Source organism: Brienomyrus brachyistius, chromosome 12, assembly GCF_023856365.1.
Source record: "Brienomyrus brachyistius isolate T26 chromosome 12, BBRACH_0.4, whole genome shotgun sequence".
NCBI lineage: Eukaryota > Metazoa > Chordata > Actinopteri > Osteoglossiformes > Mormyridae > Brienomyrus > Brienomyrus brachyistius.
Window position 1 is genome coordinate 18,020,479 of NC_064544.1, and position 18,585 is coordinate 18,039,063.

The following is an 18,585-nucleotide window of genomic DNA, read 5'->3' on the forward strand; positions in this document are numbered from 1 at the left end:
AGTGGGGGGCCAGGGGGCAGGGGCAGGGGGAGGGGGGGGGAGTAACAGATCACAGTCCTGCATGGGGCTCAACTACAGCCGGTGCCCAGCCACTATCTGGGTGAATGTGTGGCCTTTTCTGGGACAGAATGAATCTTAAACAGGAACCAAAACAGGAATAATAGTGGAAATGAGGCTTGTAGATCAAGTCTGCTGTCGTGGTATTAAGGCTGCCGCGATAACCAACATAGCCGATGACGTCGGCGCCGAAAATGCATCGATATTTCAAATCAATGCATGCTTTTTTTTTTTAATTCTCATAATAAAATTACCATTTTGATTTCTAAAATGCTCCAATTTGTTATCACAAATGTTTCCTTTAATATGACTACGCAATTACGGGAGTTCTTCAAATTATCCCAGAACAAAGAGATGATTTTACACTGTGGAAGGCTTCAAAGGCACACGAGGACAGCACTAGTGAGCTACGAGCACCTGAGGATCGAATGCACTGGTGCTACTCTGGATTAGAGACCACCAGAAAAGGCAAAACCAGTTTAAGTGCTGTCAGTTCACGTTTATTAAATTACCATTTGCCATAAAGTTGTCTGACTGCAACCTTAGAATTTCGACTGAATAAGTGCTTAGAAGACAAATACTTTGTTTTTGTCAAAATAAAATTTACTTGAATATTTTTAAGAAGAAAATTAATCATTTTGATTAACCGACAAATCGGTAATAGTCGATAGCTTAATCGATAGAACAATAGCCGTTAGTGGTAGCCCTATTTATTAGTAAGTCAATGAATATAGAAAAAATCAAATAATCAAGTGTAGGTCTGTGTATATTTAATGTATGCACTTTGATCCATGTCCCCTAAGCACTTGCAGTAACAGAGTAGTACGGTAAGCAGACATCCCACCTCTCGTGGAAGCTCCGGAAATCTCCCGCAAAGTGTGATTGGGGGATTGTATGTGATGTACATAACAACAGCTTCCTGACACTCGCCAATGATGCTCTATGTCCCGGAAATCCCTCATTCCATAGTTCAGCAGCAGTAAAAATTAGTCGGCAAGAAATTTTATTGCCACACAAGCTTGGTAAATTTTACCATCTCAACACCCCTAACCTCACCCCCCCAGCCAGTGCTAAGCTTGGGCAGGGACTAATTTTTAATACTGTCGTACTGTCCAAACATTAGACTGCATTGTATGGTATTTTGACAGTATTTTAAAAAGCAACGCAATTCTGATATTTCAGGAAATATATAATGAAAATACTGCAGTATACGATATTACCGTAAAACCAGCCCATCCTGGCTGTGCCTCATCTACCTCCCAAAAATGAATGTGCCAAAGGTCTGAGTGCCTATGTAGCATGGTGAAGCTCCTGATATTTCACATATAACAAACAGGCTCCCCACCATCAGACACCATCTCTGAGTGTAAGGCTAACATCACCCAGCCTTATGTTGGCCTCCCCTTCAGCTATGTGCCGAGCTGGTCAAACACAGCATCATTCCAGCCATATTTCTGCTAATACGCACACCCTCACAGATCTGTAACACGGGCAGGCCTCAGTCCCGGGGGCAGCCTGCGGCACTTTGTGCTCACGTGGCGTTAAAGCGAGGCGTCTCACAGATTCAGGTAACAGGAGCGCAGCCAATCGCGGTCCTAAGCCCTTTCAGTGCCAGCCTTCCCACAGGAAACCCGAGAAGCAGGACATTCCTCAGCCTGCAGGGATCCGCAGCATGGGGTACAGGCCAGCATAGCTAAAGCCGCCCAATCAGATGGGCCGGATTCTATGACATCTGCCCACAGGCAACCAATCAGGCTTCAGCATGGATGTCTGACCCTATGGTGTACTGCAGGGGTCACAGTGTATGCTGAGCTCACTGAAGCACATCACACTCGAGGGGTGTGTACCAGGAAACCCAGAGACAGATACGTTACATTACATTTATTTAGCAGATGCTTTTATCCAAAGAGATGTGCAATTGAGGAAGCACAGTCAGACAGTCCCTGGAGCAAATGAGCCAAAGGGCCCAGCTCTAGGGACCAATGATGACATCACTCTGCTGACCATGAGATTTAAGCCTGCAAACTCCTGACCTCCTCATCAGCAGATCCACACACCACCTTTTGGCTATAAACGCCAATCTTTTCCCCCTGCACATACAGACGTCCACACAGCCCTATTAGACATGTCAAACATCTACGTATGCTACAGTTATTAGGAATTCTCTAAACAGACATTGTGAAGCAGGAAGGTGTGAAGGGATTGGCGCCCCCTACCTGAAGGGGAGGGAATAAGGGAGGATGACCACCCTAAGCGGACCATCACCTGGTAACAGACCACCTTTTGCTTGGTATTCTCTCAGTAAAGCTCATTGCTTGAGGGGCACCTGTCTGCTCTGATCCCGTAAGGTTCTGGCTCTTCCACACCACGTCGCTCCATTATGGTGCCAGCTCAGGAACCACACTGTCCATCAAGAGAGATGTCATGCGGCTCTGCAGGTTAAATCTCTGTCTCTGGGATTGGAAGGTTGTTGGTTTAAATCCTATGCTCAACTAAGACCCTTAACTCCAGAAACACCTTCGCAAGATGGACTATGTGAAAAATAAAGAATCCCTATGCACGTAATGACATAATGAAGTATCACCATTATATTCAAGCTATATCATGGGAGTCTCAACTACTTCCAATTGCTATTCTCCAGGAAAAGCCTGGATCTGCTGTACGCCTGATGTGAATCAAACCAGCTTGTTTTGGGGTGGAGACTCCCCACAGGGAGATAAAGTTATTGGCTGACTGTGTGGGCGGAGCAAGAGAGTGCTGATGGAATCCTGATGCCGGGCATGTGTAGTGATACAAGCCTCCCGGGGTCCTGGCCCGCGCTACATCGCGTGCCTTTGTGACGTCAGGCTGGGACACGTCGAATTCCCCAACATCTACAGGCATATCGAAGCCTCCTCGATGAAGTCAATGAAAACAAGGCAATATTTTACTGCTTGTTATAAAAAAGCCCATGGGCTTCGGAGATCGTCTGCTACACGCCCTCTAGCTCAGGGCCACAGATCAGAGATGCGTATAAAGCAGTCTCCCTCGATGTACGCCGCTGTCGTTGCCCATAAACGGGAAGGCCAACGCACTTGGTTCAATACTCCGTTGAAACGTGCCCCATCGCCAAAAGAAAACACCTTAATTAATTAATTATCTCTATTCGTTGGCCTTTCATCTCGATGACTCAGGCACAGCTATAATGGGATTACTTGAAATTCATTCATTTTGCCACAGGAATTGTGGGAAGAGAAAAAAACAAAGTGAAAGACCGTCCGGTAAATCACAGTCAGATTTACTGACCAGGAAGGATCTTCAAATGCAAACGCAAAAAGCACCATCCAAAATTCTTCAAAGTGCCAGAAAATCACCTTGGACAGGCTAAAAATACAAAATGTTGATGGCAGTGGACTGGGCTGATGCTTGAGGCGTTCATAGAAGTTCTACTAGTCAAACAAAGGCCCTACAGCAAAGACCCAGGCATCAGCAGCCACTGGCTACACCCTCACATTGCTGGAGGACACACATCTGGCCAGGAGAACACACATCTGGTCTAAGTGTGGGCGTGGGCGCCTGAACTGCTCTCACTCTCATCGGCCTGCAGCCCCCGCAGCACTGGCTGGGGACCTAAAGACTGCGGGTGGATCTGAGGGAACGGCAAGAATTACATCACCCGAGGCGCACACCCCCCAGAGTGAAAAGAGGGGGGTGTTAAACAGGAGGTACGGGCCAGTCTCCTGGAGCTCCTTCGAGTTCAGTGGGACATGGAGAGGAGTCACCATCCACTAGAGGATAATTCTATCGAAGTAGAACTTGTTTCCTATGTGTATTTCCCAAGTGTGAAGAAGTATTTTTGGAGATTTCTGAGAGACTCAAACCTTAAAAAAGTACAGCAGACTGCAGGGAATGACACTTAACCACCAGAGCTGGTAGCATCAGGCTATTCACAAGTTTGAAATCAATAAATCGACGGCAGCCTCTTCATTCCCTTTCACCTGACCCTGATCTGCTGGGTGGACATGACTGAACTCCTCCCCGAGCTTGGAGCCGCCGTACAAACTGTCCCCCAAGCTCCAGGAAGCCCCCATGCCTGCCCGGCCCCGGGGCGCCTAGCAACACCATTGGCCTTCGACAATAACAATAACACTCTTTGTATGTTTTTATGGTTTAATTTTTTTAGCTGTTTTCTGGACATTGCTGTTTAATCACTTCCCGTGGATGTTAGAAATGAGAGCAAACAACTGCTAAATGACATATCCATCCGCATGTGTCTGAGGCAACAGATGTCAGCAACAGCATATAAAGACAAGTTTGTGATTGGCTGGGAGGCAGCCAGTGGGCAGGGCTAGCATATAAAGGCAGGCTCGTGATTGGCTGCGAGATGGGGTTACCTTTACAGATGAAGCATTTGATGTGGAAGTGTTTGTTCTGGACGCGCAGTGCCTCCCCTTTGCAGGGCTCCCCACAGGTGTGACACAGGATGGAGCTGCTCTGCTTCTGCTCCAGTGGGCTGTGCACCGTCTGCTGTTCCAACGCTGCCGTGGGGGTGGGGTGGGGGGGGGGGGGGGGAGAGGAAGAGAAGAGGAGGGAGGGAGAGAAGGAGGGAGAGAGAGATGGAGGGAGAGAAGAGGAGGGAGGGAGGAAGAAAGGGAGAGGGGGAGGCAAGTAAGGTGAGGGAAGGAGAGGGTGAGAGAGGAGTGAGAGGAGGAGGACAAAAGGAAAGGAAGGCGTGAAGGAAAGAAAAGAAGGAAAGAGACAGAAAGAGAAAAAGGTGAGAAATAAAATGAGTGAAATAAAATCCTGAGCCGCTGCCTCACTCACACAAGCTCATCAGACAGCTGCAGCTCAGGCACATCAGGACAACCTGAATGGTGCATCTGTACTAGCTCCCGTCAGGCACCACTGCATATCACTGACAACACTCTATCGCGACCCCATCATGCACCACTGCATATCACTGACAACACTCTATCGCGACCCCATCATGCACCACTGCATATCACTGACAACACTCTATTGTGATCCCATCAGGCACCACTGCATATCACTGACAACACTCTATCGCGACCCCATCATGCACCACTGCATATCACTGACAACACTCTATTGTGATCCCATCAGGCACCACTGCATATCACTGACAACACTCTATCGCGACCCCATCATGCACCACTGCATATCACTGACAACACTCTATCGTGATCCCATCGTGCACCACTGCATATCACTGACAACACTCTATCGCGACCCCATCATGCACCACTGCATATCACTGACAACACTCTATCGCGACCCCATCATGCACCACTGCATATCACTGACAACACTCTATTGTGATCCCATCAGGCACCACTGCATATCACTGACAACACTCTATCGCGACCCCATCATGCACCACTGCATATCACTGACAACACTCTATCGCGACCCCATCATGCACCACTGCATACACTGACAATACTCTATCATGATCAACAGCAGAGATTATTAAAGGGAGGACAGCAAACTGAACCCTCCAGAACTGGGTCATTAGGTTAGAATAGGGTCATGGTGGCAGCTCAAGTAAGGACAGTAACACGGAGAAATCCGTTACCGTCCTACAGCATTTACACATACCAGTATGAACACTGTCCCAGGCTTGCTTTCTCTCTCGCTTTTCATATAGCATGTTGCCTCATGATCATTTCATAAACAGCAGAATGATTTTACTATAACAATATGTGTCCATACTGGACATAAACTCTGGTACAGCAGAATCCATTGGCCAAACAGTCTCTTTCCTTGGATTTTAGACACCAGTCCTTTGGGTTGGGGGCATTCAGCAGCCTGGTGTTTACCTGGATGCCCCCCTGACTGGGTATCTTTATTTAGCTCAGGGGCAAATGAAAGCATGTGCCCTAAATCACAGAGATTCTTGCAGGGGACATTCTGCACCTCACCACCTTAGCTGGTCAGAGTGACTACGGCGCACAAAGGGAAGACGTGCATTCTGGGAATGTTTACAACCCTCGTTCAGGCAACGTGCTCTCGGCTGAAGTGCCGGAAGAGTTGGAAACAATGACTGCAGGTCAAAATCCAAAAAAAAAACTTCTCCCCCCACAAACATACTGACAGCTGGCAGTTAATGATCCACTGGAGTCAGTAGCAGAGCTAATGGATGAAGGAAAACTCTACGGCATCGGAGGAACGAGAATTACCGTCACTTTTCGTTTTGATTCGTCTAGCCAGCCCTTTTTCCCAAGGCGACTTACAGGACTCACAAATAACGACCAAAGGACAAACGAGACCTTCAAACTCCCCAAAAAAGTGTGGGAGATACACACACACATTTATAACCGATAACAACACACTGGATGGCACCATTGTGCAAACACAAGGTTCATGAAACTTTTTAGAAGCCAGGCCACGTGATGCCCGCCTGCGTCTTTGCTGATTGGCTGTCAGCCTCGTTTTCCTGGACATTCTTTACATGACGGACGACTGTGAACAGCCGTAATGGAAAGGTCATAGCAAGCAGGACCTGGCGAAACCGCGAAGAGAGTTATGGCTGGGTGGCTACATAAGCAGAGCATTTTGGTGAAAAATATTACCCTCATCAACGAAAAAAGAGAGCCTTCAAAGGAGCGTGCTTTGTTCATAAAACACAAGACCAGTGGGACATTCTGTAGAGGAGAGGGTCAGTAGAGTGGCACAGTAGAGTGGTTGTGTAGGCCTCATTTGGACAGAACCCTGAAGCATTTCTGTCACTTCCCGTAGAAGGAGAGGGAGCTGGTGTATCACTTCCTGTCAGCAGGGAATGCCTGAGAATGTTTGTTGACAACAGCCCAGTCCAGAACATCTATTAGCTCGCTGCTGCGTTGCTAAGGGTTACCTGAAATGTTCTGTAGAGGAAGGATCCTAAAATCCTAAAAGCTTCAGAGATAATAAGCGACACAGATTCCTCTCAAACAGTCGAGGAGCAGATCTGAATTAGTTAAAGACTTTTAACCCACAAGATAAATAGTTAAGAGTGTAGAGCTGCAGTGGATTCTGGTATTGATACAGTAAGCAGTAGAGATGTCAGGACGAGCTGGATTACCAAACGTAGGATTGACGCAAACATCATTTCTGCCAATCACCTCGACGCCCGACAGGGTTCTCAGTGAAGGCACCTCACAGAGACTAAAGGTCACTTGGGATCCATCGATCACGTGATTTTCTGCTCAAGCCCTGTACACAGGCAGTAGAGGCCTGTGGAATCTATTTCGGAGTCCAGCACCTAATAATAGGATCTCGCCTCAACCCACGGAGATTCCGTACCACTCCTAGGCATTCCAAGAAGGATCCGTCGGCACGGCAAATGACGGCAAGAACAAGTAGCACTGAGATAGCTTTTCCCGCTCGCACCCAGGACGTTCCGCCCTCCTTTCTGGCATGGTGGCCTTTTGCTCGTCAAGCATAAAACTACAGACGGTTGTACTCGAAGGAAACTAACAAACGGAAGAGCGCACACTGCAAGGCAGAGATTTTTTAGCAACTGAACATGACACCTTGCGGATATGGCTGGAATCATAACGGGGAACCATGTGTGTGTATGTCTGTGTTGTTCCTGTAGCTCTGCCTGAGGAACAATGGCAGTCGTAACACTAGGTGTTGGTGAGCTAAGTAACTGGACTTAAGGCCAATAAGCTGTAGAGTTTTATGGAAGGAATTAATATGTTAATGGTCACCAGCATATTTAACCAGGCACCAGATTGGCCAGCTAAATAAAGAAGCACCTGTAAATAAAAACTGGCATAAATTTATACTCCGCCGCTGGGCAAAGATCTCTCCTTATAATGCAATAGAAGCAAGAAGAGGCTTGTGCCTCCCTGCTGCATTTGATTGGCCGACCTTCCCTGTTGATATTGACGAATTGTCTGTATTCAGAGAAGTTGGCATTTCAGCTACTTACCTCAAGCAGGAATCTCGAGTGCCGACAGCAGACAAACATCTCACTAATGTGACGGACGGGGGAGGGAGCGCGCTCACTCTCCTGAAGCCGAAGCGACGTCGCGTGAAAATCAGCTTGTGACACCGCAATGATCACGACGGGATCGGAACTCGGAGCGACGTGTTATCGCCGGCACACGCACAGCAGCGACCTCTGGCCTATTTGGCCACGCCGTGTCCTTGGGTGTATCTGTACGGGCCTGCAGATCGCTAATGAGAGGCTTATAGCTAGATCGTCCCAGTGCGGGAACTGCGCCTGTAGCTCAGCGAGAGAGCAGAAGAGCTGCAATCCAAAGCTCGCCGAGGATACCAGAATGTACAAGATGGCCCACACACAAGTCTGCCATTATCGCTCGGGGGGTGGGGGTGGGGTGGGTGGGGGGGCACTTCCTGTCCAGCACGACTCAACATTTCCACGGAAACGGCAGAGCAGCGATAAAGCTCCACCACAGAGGTTCTCCACCCTTGAACAGGCTGCATTATTTATCGCACCGGTGTGTTACATTCAGGGAGCTACACTGGTTTTCGCAGCTTGAGCGGGGGGGGCACCATCGCCGTGATTCCTGCGTCACGCCCTGGGTGCACACGCCTTGGAACCACTCGCCCACCTGCAGGGCAACCATCTGTCCCACCAGCACACCCCCCCTCGCCCCCCCCCCACCCCGGCCCCAACCCCTGCTGCCATAAGCCATGCATCGCAGCGCTGGTATTTACAGCACATGCACTCACCTTACCCTCATGGGCCCCCTGAAAAACAGTCACTCCCGCATTCATGTTATGGGGCCCCCTAGTGTCCATAATCCTCAGACACACAGTGCCCCCTCATAGTGACAAGTTGGGGAGGGGAGGTGGGCAAGCAGGAATGTTCTGATGTTAGTGCCACCCAAAAGAGACTAAAGACGAAAGTGATAGCCATGCCATGTCACCCCCCCCCACCCCGCCAAAATTCCAACATGTTTCCAATGGCAACACGACACACAACACATACATACACAATTACACATGCATAACTAAAGTATATTGTCAGTAATAGGATACCATCACTGTAAATAGTAATAACAAAATGTCCACCCATGTCACTATATCATATTCATTGGTGCTACATGTTAAGCAACACATGTTCTTTCCCATCCATCCATCCATCCATCCATCCACCCTTCCATCCATCGTCCCTTCCATTCATTCTGTTGAGGATGTGGATCATCATTACAGCTTACAAAATTCTGCATATACAACGACATACAACAGGCAATGTTATCAAGGAATACCACCAAATACGGCTTCGAAAGTCTGTTATGGATAAGGCGCACCTACTTCCGTATAATACTGATTGTCTCATTATTTTTGCTATTAATCCGGGTTTGAAAAAAAGAAACTTTATCTGAAGCGCCGCATTGAAATACTGCGCATCAGCTACCCCCGTTTCCCGCAGGTAATCCACAATGTCATTGCACGGCGGGGCTGGTTACCTTTTTCCTCCGGCATGTCTGTCCCCTTTCTGGACCTTAATTATTTCAGTAACATCCAGTGCGAGCGGCAGCGTCAGGCATCGTCGGCCGGGCTGCGCACGGTGCGGGGCGGGCGGACAGAGAGAGAGAGAGCGACAGCGATGGAGAGAGAGCGCGCTGGCGGTGGCGCTCCGTCTGTCACCGGAGACGCGCCGGGAATGAGCACCGGGTCATATGACTCCGCAACCGAGTTACAGCTCGGCGATGGCGGCCATCGAGCAGAAATAGAACATCCCGGTGCTAAAAACGAAATAATAAAACCCTCGGTGGCATTCCTGGGGGCGTTTACCACAGCAGTGCATGGAGACGGGCACTCAGCGACGCGCATATTTCCATTTATATGAAGGGTACATGTAACGGACCCACCACTCCCACTTGATAAATATTACATTTTCATGTAGCGAAATTTCCTTGGTTTATATGACGATTTCATGTTGCCGATCACCCTACATTTATGTAGTTATACGTAGGCTAGCGGATTCCCCTTGATTTATATGAAGGTAACCGCCCCTGATTTATAACGATTACATGTGGCGGATCCCGCTTGATTTGTATGGAGGCTACATCTAGCGCAGCGTCCGTGATTTATGCCAGAGTTACGTATAGAAGATCCCCTTAGATTTTATCTGGATTTACAAGGCGGATCAGTGACAATTTATTAATATTTAAAGTTATAAATGTATTATGAAGTGTTAAAAAACAAGTGTTTAACTGAAACTTTGTAAGCTCTTGAAATGAATGATTATTGAATGTATTGTATGTATTAAAGGTACTTCTTTATATACTGTTTATAACATATATTTATATTATAATATAAATGGGAAGCTTATTAACTCCACTGGACCCAGAGCAGGATAGACAGGAAATATGTGGATGTCTATGAATTACAGTGATATTCATAATTCATTAGTAATTCATAATTAATTTTTTTACATTAACATTGTAAGTACATCAAGTAAGTTAAGCAAATAGTTTCTGATTTCCCAGCAGTCCCTGGGGCTGGCCACCTCATGCTGTTCTTCACAAGTCATACCAGAGCTAAAGAACCCAGCCAGTTGCTGCAAACAGCTGAAATTTTACCATCCGCATGCGGTGTTCAAGGTCGCAGCCCAGGGTGGCACTAACAAGGCCCGGCGAGGCAGAATGCAGTGAGAGATACAGCAGGGCAGGCCTTTGCAGAAGCCAGCATGTCACGCTTTCCAGTTACTTTGTAAAGCCAGGAAATTCCAGAAACTTCAGTTCCTTTATCTGACAGTTTATATCCAAATCAGCTTAGGAATTTCTGCAGCTGCTTTCTGCTGGAGAAGCTCAGGGTAGGAACTTCACCCAACGGGGACCACAGTACAACCCCCCCAAAGCCTCACACCGCGGTCATAACCATTACATCATCTCCTGTGTGAGCTTCCATGCAATTTTACTGCAGACTCCACCCACAATTATGAAAAACACCAATCAGCTGAGCCCAAGTCCTGTCCATCCTCATGCATGCTGACCAGGCGACACAGCTACCATATAACCCATTTCCAAAACAAGGATTAGGATCTTCTCCCACATGCCAGGTGCGACACGGCTAATGTGGCTACGCTGCACTCAACAGCACGTCGGGAGGAAATAAAGATCCCCTCACAATTAAATCTTTTCATCGCGTCCCATTAAGACACCGTCAGCAATATAGTGGTTGAGATCTTGGCTCCGTATTTATACAGCTGCATGAGTATCAGTGGTATGCAAACAGGCGGCCCGTCGGCTGGCCATTTCGGAGCGAAGCAGCCAGCTGGCCGCATTACTGTCTGCTGCGTGCCCGTTGCTGACGTGCAGCATTAAACGCAGCCGAGTGCTGATACGTTTATTGATATTGTCCTTCGGAGTGACATCCCTCCAGCGCCCTTTTCACGTAGAGCACGCAGGTGAAAACTGCAGTCATCTCAGAGATGTCAACTTAATCGACGGGAAACTGGAAAATGCTTTTGTCCGGAGAACCTTACAGTTCCACAGCCTGTTCATACTGTAGCACCACAGGGTCGATCTGACTGCATCCCTTCATCAAGTAGATAAGACCAGCGTGCACCTGGTGCCTAACTATTCCATCTGGTGACTGGATCCCTCACCACTACAGCACCTGCTGCCATGGCGACATCCCAGCAAACATGTATACATATGGGATATCTGCATAACACCACCTCTCATATTTATAGCAACCTTGATGAAAACACAAATGAATGTGTGAAATTGTATTATGATATATTAGTTTACTAATAGGTCAATGGATTGAACTAAATGAACAGACCACACCTTTTGTGTGGCTCACTAGGTTAAGGCTTCTCCAGAAGGTTGTGGGTTTAAATCCTCTAGCCATCAGAATAATCATAACTCTCTTAAACAGTAGCAAGCAGATGGTCAACAGGCTATTTTGGGGGGCAGAACGCCATTTAAATGTTTGCTGTGACCAGGAAGGGGCATGAAGCTTCCACAACTTAGTGTCAAACCCTCACAACATTCCCATTTAATCCCCAGAATTGTCACCTAACAAACATCCTTATTCTAACCTAACTCCTATTTCTACGAAAGGGATTTGCCCATAAAGATCTGGATGTAGTGCACTGAGAAAAGCATTGTACTGATAAAGCAAAGGTCATGGGTTTAAATCCCAAACAGTATCCACAAATTGCTCTTCCCTCTAGTGTAACGTGCTTTGGATGAACACATCAGACAGACAAATCTCTTCGTCTGCATCATTACACTGAAACATCTAGAAGATGCTAAGATGCTCTTAGCACTTGAATCTGTATGCAGTCTCAGATCCACTCTAGCATTTTTGTAGCTGGACCCTCAACAAAGACTTGGCCTGAGCTGAGCTAATTCCTGCTGCTGAGACCCAGGAGAATGTGGGCTGTGGTGGGGAGGCGTCCAGGCCGTGTCTCCCGACAAGCCCAGATCAGAGGAGCAGACGACATGGTCCTCAGGACTGCCAGGGAGATGAAACACCCTCAGACAGCCGGGATGCGTATGGACTGAAGTCGTTTTACCTTAGGTTTTACCCACCCCAGGGTGGGTATTTGCTTTAGCCTGAAGAGTAAAACATACTTATGAGATGGTGAGTCCCAGGGGGTTAATAGGAACAGATTTCATGGGAACTGCGGAAGGATGAGCTTATGGGCTGGGGGTCCAGGGGAACGCAGAGAGAAAGAGGTCAGCAGGCAGAAGGAGGGAGGATTATCCTGAAGACCCCGCAGTGGCTTAACAGTCAATGAGACAGCAGTTCGCCCAGTAGACCTCATTTCTCTAGGACAGTGTATCTCAGCCCGTTCCTCAGGGATCTCTAGACAGTCCACAGAGCGTCAGGCTGGAAGCTGGGAGGGAGCAAAAACATCTGGGGGTCACAAGGACCACATTCAGAAACAGTGCTATAGGACACACTAGGAGACAGATACACCCCCCCCCAGCTTTCAGATTTCACTAAGAAACCCAAACCTCCCTGCATCTCAGAGACTGCTGATAGCTTCTCATCACTCATATCTCGCACTCTAAACTGCAAAGGCCAGTGTCCACTGTGGGTCCTCACTCTCACAATCACAATTTAGCACCTGCAATCGCTTTCCAGTCTGAAGGGATGATAAAAAAAGGCGACACACGCCTCTCAGGGCATGATCAAAGTGTCTGATTTTCAGTATGAGCTAAATTGGGCAGATTAAATGTTTATATCCCCGTAACAGGGAAATTCCTATAAATTCGAGCAGCGGTTGGCTCACCGCAGACTGATCAAAGGTGCTCAGGAACGATCCAGACATCAAGTGACACCATGACCAAGCTGATTTGAACGCTATTTTCAGATACCCAGATGAAAACTGGAGAACCGCACAGCACATTTCCATACAAAGGTGTGGAGGTTCCCTGACAGGCCAACAAGAGCTTCAGTCACTTTTTATTACTTTGCTTGTTTTGGGGGTTATTAGTGTGGTACCCTGCCTTTATCAAGTCAAGAGAATTGGGTTTCATTGTCATACCATCCATATACAGGTATACAGTGGCATGAAATATTCCCCAAGGACCATGGTGCAACAGCAAGTGAAATTGAATTTTTTTTTACAATACATAAAGTGCAAAATGTGGGACAGTGCCAAACAGAGGGGTTGGACAAAAAAAAAAAAACATAAATGTCCCTTACAGAGACAGCAGCGACTGGTCCCCTCTGACACTCTATCTACAGTCAATCATCTAGCGTCTTTCAAAGCTGGGTAAAACCCTGGGTGGTTCGGAAGGTTCTAGAACCCTGAATCTTTGTGCTATTTCAAGCATCATCAAGCACCAAACACAGAAGCCAGACAAAACCTTAGTGACACAGAGATCTTATCACCAGCACGCCCATTAGTAAGCTGACTGAAGGCCGGTATAAACAGCAATTGCTGCGTTCGCCATAACGGATTCAGTTACGGATAAAGTTTACTTTATCAAGCACTTCAACTCCTTTTTATGTGCCTTTACATTAATCTTAACAGCACAGGTCTTCTAATTCCCGTCTTCATTCCAAGGTATTAAGCAGGATTTGTTGTTCTGATAACATGGCAGATTCGCGTGGGTCCTGCATCTGCTGATGAAAGGAGCCTCGTCTCCTATAAGGAGTCCTCACGCAAACTCAGGATACGCCTAGATGCAGGTCAGTCACGCGGATCACAAGCCGAGTTCCATCTTTGTCACTGTATGTTACTAAGCGACAATTATGTCGAACAACAATAGTGAGAATGAGTGTGGCAGTGCCCCAGGAGCCAAAAAGAAGTAGGTTTGAATCGTCCTAAGTGAACAGATTGAAAGTGAGTGGTTAGATACGGCTCTCAGATTGTCTGAGAAGACCAGAGTAAGGCCAGTACTTAGCTTGTGAATCCTTCGTCCTGTGTGATTTATGCAGGACACTAACTCCCCAAATCTGTGTCCATTCAGCAAGACCTGGCCCTTGTACTGAACAATAAAATCAGCTTCATACCGCAGTTTTACAGGGATGCAGGCATTCTTACAGAGTGGACAATGATGAAACCAGGAGAAAGTTCAAGTGAAAAACAAACGTGTAGATATCAGGCAGATGACAAAGACTGTCGGGTCTTTAATCTCATCTGGATTCATAGTTCCTACATTGACATATTTGCTGTGGTTACAGACAAAAGTGAAAGTCCATTGTGTGGTTTCACAGAGCTGTCAGGACAGCAGATGCAGCTAGATGTATCTTTGGTTGAAAAACAGTCTATTAAGTGGCAATTTCGAAACTTTAATGCATTGTCACAGTATCGCGTTTCCAGTCAGTCCCACCCCTCAATCTCAACGTTTAAGGACAGAGAGACCATGAAGAATTAGGTTACCCTGAAGGCTTGTACTGTGAGGGCCGTGCTGTGTTGGTTTCTCAACATGTGCAGAACCCACCCGCTGCTCACACACACACACGCACACAATCTCAGTTTTTGTGGGACCTTGCCCATCAAATTTGCATACTATTCATCTTCGTCCAATTTCAACAATATGCAAAGGAAGATTAAAGCTACCTAATAAGGCCTCAACTGTATTGGTTTCTAGAACAAAAATATGCAGTCTACAATACTGCAAATTCTATATGCATAAAAATTCACGGAGAGAAGCACAAACCCATGCAGGAACAGAGACAAAAAAAGCACACAAAGACACACACATGCTCACAGCATCTCATAAATGTGTGTTAGTCGGCATGTTGACCCAGTTTCTTTGTGCGGAGCTGCAGTGGGTGGGGGGGGGGGGGTAAATATAGGCCTGCCGAGGCCCTAAAAGCCAAATGAGGCACCAAAACAGTGTATGTTCCACACCCAGCCTCCTCCTTTAATCCTGTTTCAAGGCTTGTCAAAGAGTAAACTGTCACCAAGCATTCGTTTTGCTGCTAAGCTCGGCTGAAAAGATTACAAAAGGCACCAATTTGCCTTATCTATCACAGACCCCGCATCTTAAACTGGAATTAGTGGTCTAGCACTTGAAAGGGCGCGCCACATGACCTGCACGCCGCTCGTCTTTGTTCGTGAGACTTAATGGCTGCAAAGAGCCGCTTTTGATGAGTTTATGCTAATGTGCCGAGTTCGCTAATGCAAAGCGAGGACAGACTCCATCACTGACACAGTGATTGGCTAAAATCTCACATGCTGAAGAGATGGGCACGCAGGGCCTGGCAGAGCATGTCTCACCACCAGCTGCCTGGCAGGCCACTTGTTAGGGGTGCCACCACCGCCTTTACATGTAGCAGATGCTTTGGTCCAAAATAACATACGAGTGAGGACCAGAGAGCAGGGCGAGTCAGTCTTTGGGGGCAATTAGGGCTAAGGGTCTTACTCAGGGGCCCAACTGTGATAACCAGGGCATACATGTGGGAGCCACACCCCAGAGGGAAAAAATGACAGAAAACAAACCCATTGAAAATAATACCACCCACCTCACCGCCCCCTAAATTGCTCTGTGTAATTGTCACTCATGTAAAGTTAAGCCCACCAACCATATCAGGAACCTGTATCCAAAAGCTGGATCTCTTGTCGGATTTAAGGTAGCCTGGGCTAAATGTTAGTGAACGAAGATAAAGTCCATTTAAACTTGGGTACCTTAAATCTGACAAGTTACTCGGCTAAGAAAGAAATGTAGTCTTGTGATACTGGCCCCAGGGGACTCAGCTGGTGGACTGCGGACCGGACACTCATTCCTGATATGTTGTCTCATCGCTCTGCCCTGCTCCCCTCAATCAGCAAATCTGATCATTAGGGACCCCTTGCACTCCCACCATCTCCCTTAAAATTTTTTTTGCAACTTGACCACAGGTGACGACAGCCATGGGATTTGAACTGGTGCCCTTCCAAGCACAGGCACAGAACCTACGAAGCCACGTGACACCCATTCATCACCCATCAGCTAGGTGACAATGGCCACTGTTAAGCGTGCTGCAGTGGACAGTGTTAAGATGGTTGTATACTTCAAACGAAATTGAGGAAATCAGTGTTGTTTTGGTAATACGACGTTGTACTGTACGAATGGTGATCACCAATCCAGTGCACTGCCTGTGCAGGGTTCCCAAGACAAACGTTTTTGTTTGATCTGATCCCACCCACTGTCCACGATTGGCTGACATAATGCGACGCCACAGGGAAGGTCAGCAGGATTAATTATGCAGTTCCCAGCATGCTTTGCACCGCACTGCGCGTGTAAATAGTGTAACCTAATATGCGTGTTCATGTTGTACATAGTAAATATTGCAACTGTGTGATGTTTGCCGTGAAATGTATGTTTTGTTAGCATGTAACTGCATTGTGTAAATTGTTGCCTTCCCTGTCTGTGCTGCTGATGGTATTAAACCAGTAGTGGATGGTAATAAAAATATCAGCTTTCATTTTAAAAGTAGATCTGCTGCATCAAAAATATTATGCGCCCTCTGAGGTTGTGGTGGGACAGAACGTACAAGGAGGCCACATCGTTTTAAGAATATGATGTATAGGAGGTTCCCTCGCACTGCAAGAGGCACAATGGGCTACTGGTTGGTTCTGTTAGTTTGACTGCTACTCCATCCAGTTAGGAGATGGGGTGGTCAGTACTGGGGGGCTATGGGTAATCCTTTCAGCTGTTTACAGGCCAGTTTGATGTCTTGAAACTAAGTAGATAACATTGTTCTGGTGGCTTAGTCTGAGGTTGATTCTGGGTTAGAGTCCTGAATTAAGTGGATTAGTGTTGTGTGGTCCCAGGCCAGCCTGTCACCATGACAGTGCATTCCCAGTAGTGTAGCCCCCTTGGTACTTCTGGTGGCTTTCGTTTGGCCTTAGTCCCAGAATTGAAGAGTCTGGTGTCTGGTCTCAGGTCATTGGCTGGATCTTGGATTTCTTCTCTGGGCACCTCCCCTTGGAGGGGGGTGGGGGTGTCAGAGCCAGCAGTAGATCTGAATCTTATTTACAAAGTAGTGAACACTGCTCACTACCTAGTTTCAGAGGTTGTCAGGATTGGTCCCCATCTGGCCCCATTCAGACAGTCATCTCCTTGTTTGGCCAGCAGGTGTCGCTGGCCATCCTGGCTCCCATTGTTTCCCAGGTCTGTTCTGTCTCTAGTGTGTTCTCCTGTTCCCTGGACCACTGATTGGCTGAATAGGCCAAGTGTGTGGTCATAAACCATGTATTCTTATTATTGTGGGTTTGAGGCTGATCAGAGAGCAGCTTCAGCTTCTATTGACCAATTTTGTTTTACTCTATTTTAATTAAGTTGTTGTATTGGTCCTTACTTTTGTGTCTGGTTATCCCTGCCCATGTCTAGTCTTGTAGTTATGCTCTGTTTGATTCCTTAGTGTTTAAGTCCTTAGTGCTTGTAATTATCCTCACCTGTTCCCTGTAGCTCCTTATCCTCTATATGTAATTAATAATGGCCCACACCTGTGCCTTGTCATACCCTTATTATCTGTCTATAGACATCCCTGTTCCTGCATTTGTGAACTCCTAAGTTCCTGTATGTCTTATTCGACTGTGTTTCCGCGAACATGTTTAGTGTTAGTTTTCCCTTGTGTTGTTTATAGTCTAGTAGTTAGTTCGTTCTTGTTTTCCACCTGTATGGATTGAAATCCCTGTTATTTGTAAGCTACATTGTGAATCGTCTGTCCATCCGTCATGCCCTGCCATAACAGATGGGCATCTCACTAAGCTCACCCTCCTTGTGGATGCTGAGATTTGCAAGACCCGCATCTCTGTCCTAATCCTTCTACACCTGTCTGCGGTCTTTCACAGTGAACCACCGGATCCTCCTGGCTACCCTGAATTTGGCATCACAGGACGTACCAAGAGGTTTGACTCCCATCAGGCAGGTCATTCCAAGTATCTTTGAGTGCAGAGGTGTCCAAGCCGCATCAGGTAACAGGTGAATACAAAGCTCAGCCTTCAGCCCCTCTACCTTCCATAACATCACTAGGTTAGATCATCTAGCACTATGGAGATCCAGCTGTACCTGGCTTTCCCTCTTAATAACACCGTAGTCTCTCCTTCTATCTCCACATGCCTTGCTGACATAACAGCCTTCAGTGATTATCGCCTACAGCTGAACTGAA

At 47.1% G+C, this 18,585-nt stretch overlaps 1 protein-coding gene across 13 annotated transcripts in view; it reads right to left on the reverse strand.

Annotated features, from left to right (window-relative positions):
* ablim2 (actin binding LIM protein family, member 2) overlaps nt 1-18,585 on the reverse strand; it is a 64,986-nt gene that overhangs the window by 38,658 nt on the left and 7,743 nt on the right. For 3 of the 13 annotated variants that reach the window (XR_007381155.1, XR_007381153.1, XR_007381147.1), the window contains exons 1-2: nt 9,480-9,743; nt 4,431-4,574 (exon numbers count right to left, since the gene is read on the reverse strand). Coding sequence is in view for 2 of the 13 variants with exons in the window: in XM_048970091.1 (XP_048826048.1) it covers nt 4,431-4,574; nt 9,480-9,495 (160 nt within the window). In the remaining 11 variants the exon portion in view is untranslated. Of the gene's footprint in view, nt 1-4,430; nt 4,575-9,479; nt 9,746-18,585 lie in introns of those variants that run through there. The other 10 variants (XR_007381157.1, XR_007381151.1, XM_048970091.1 and 7 more) reach the window with 6 other exon arrangements.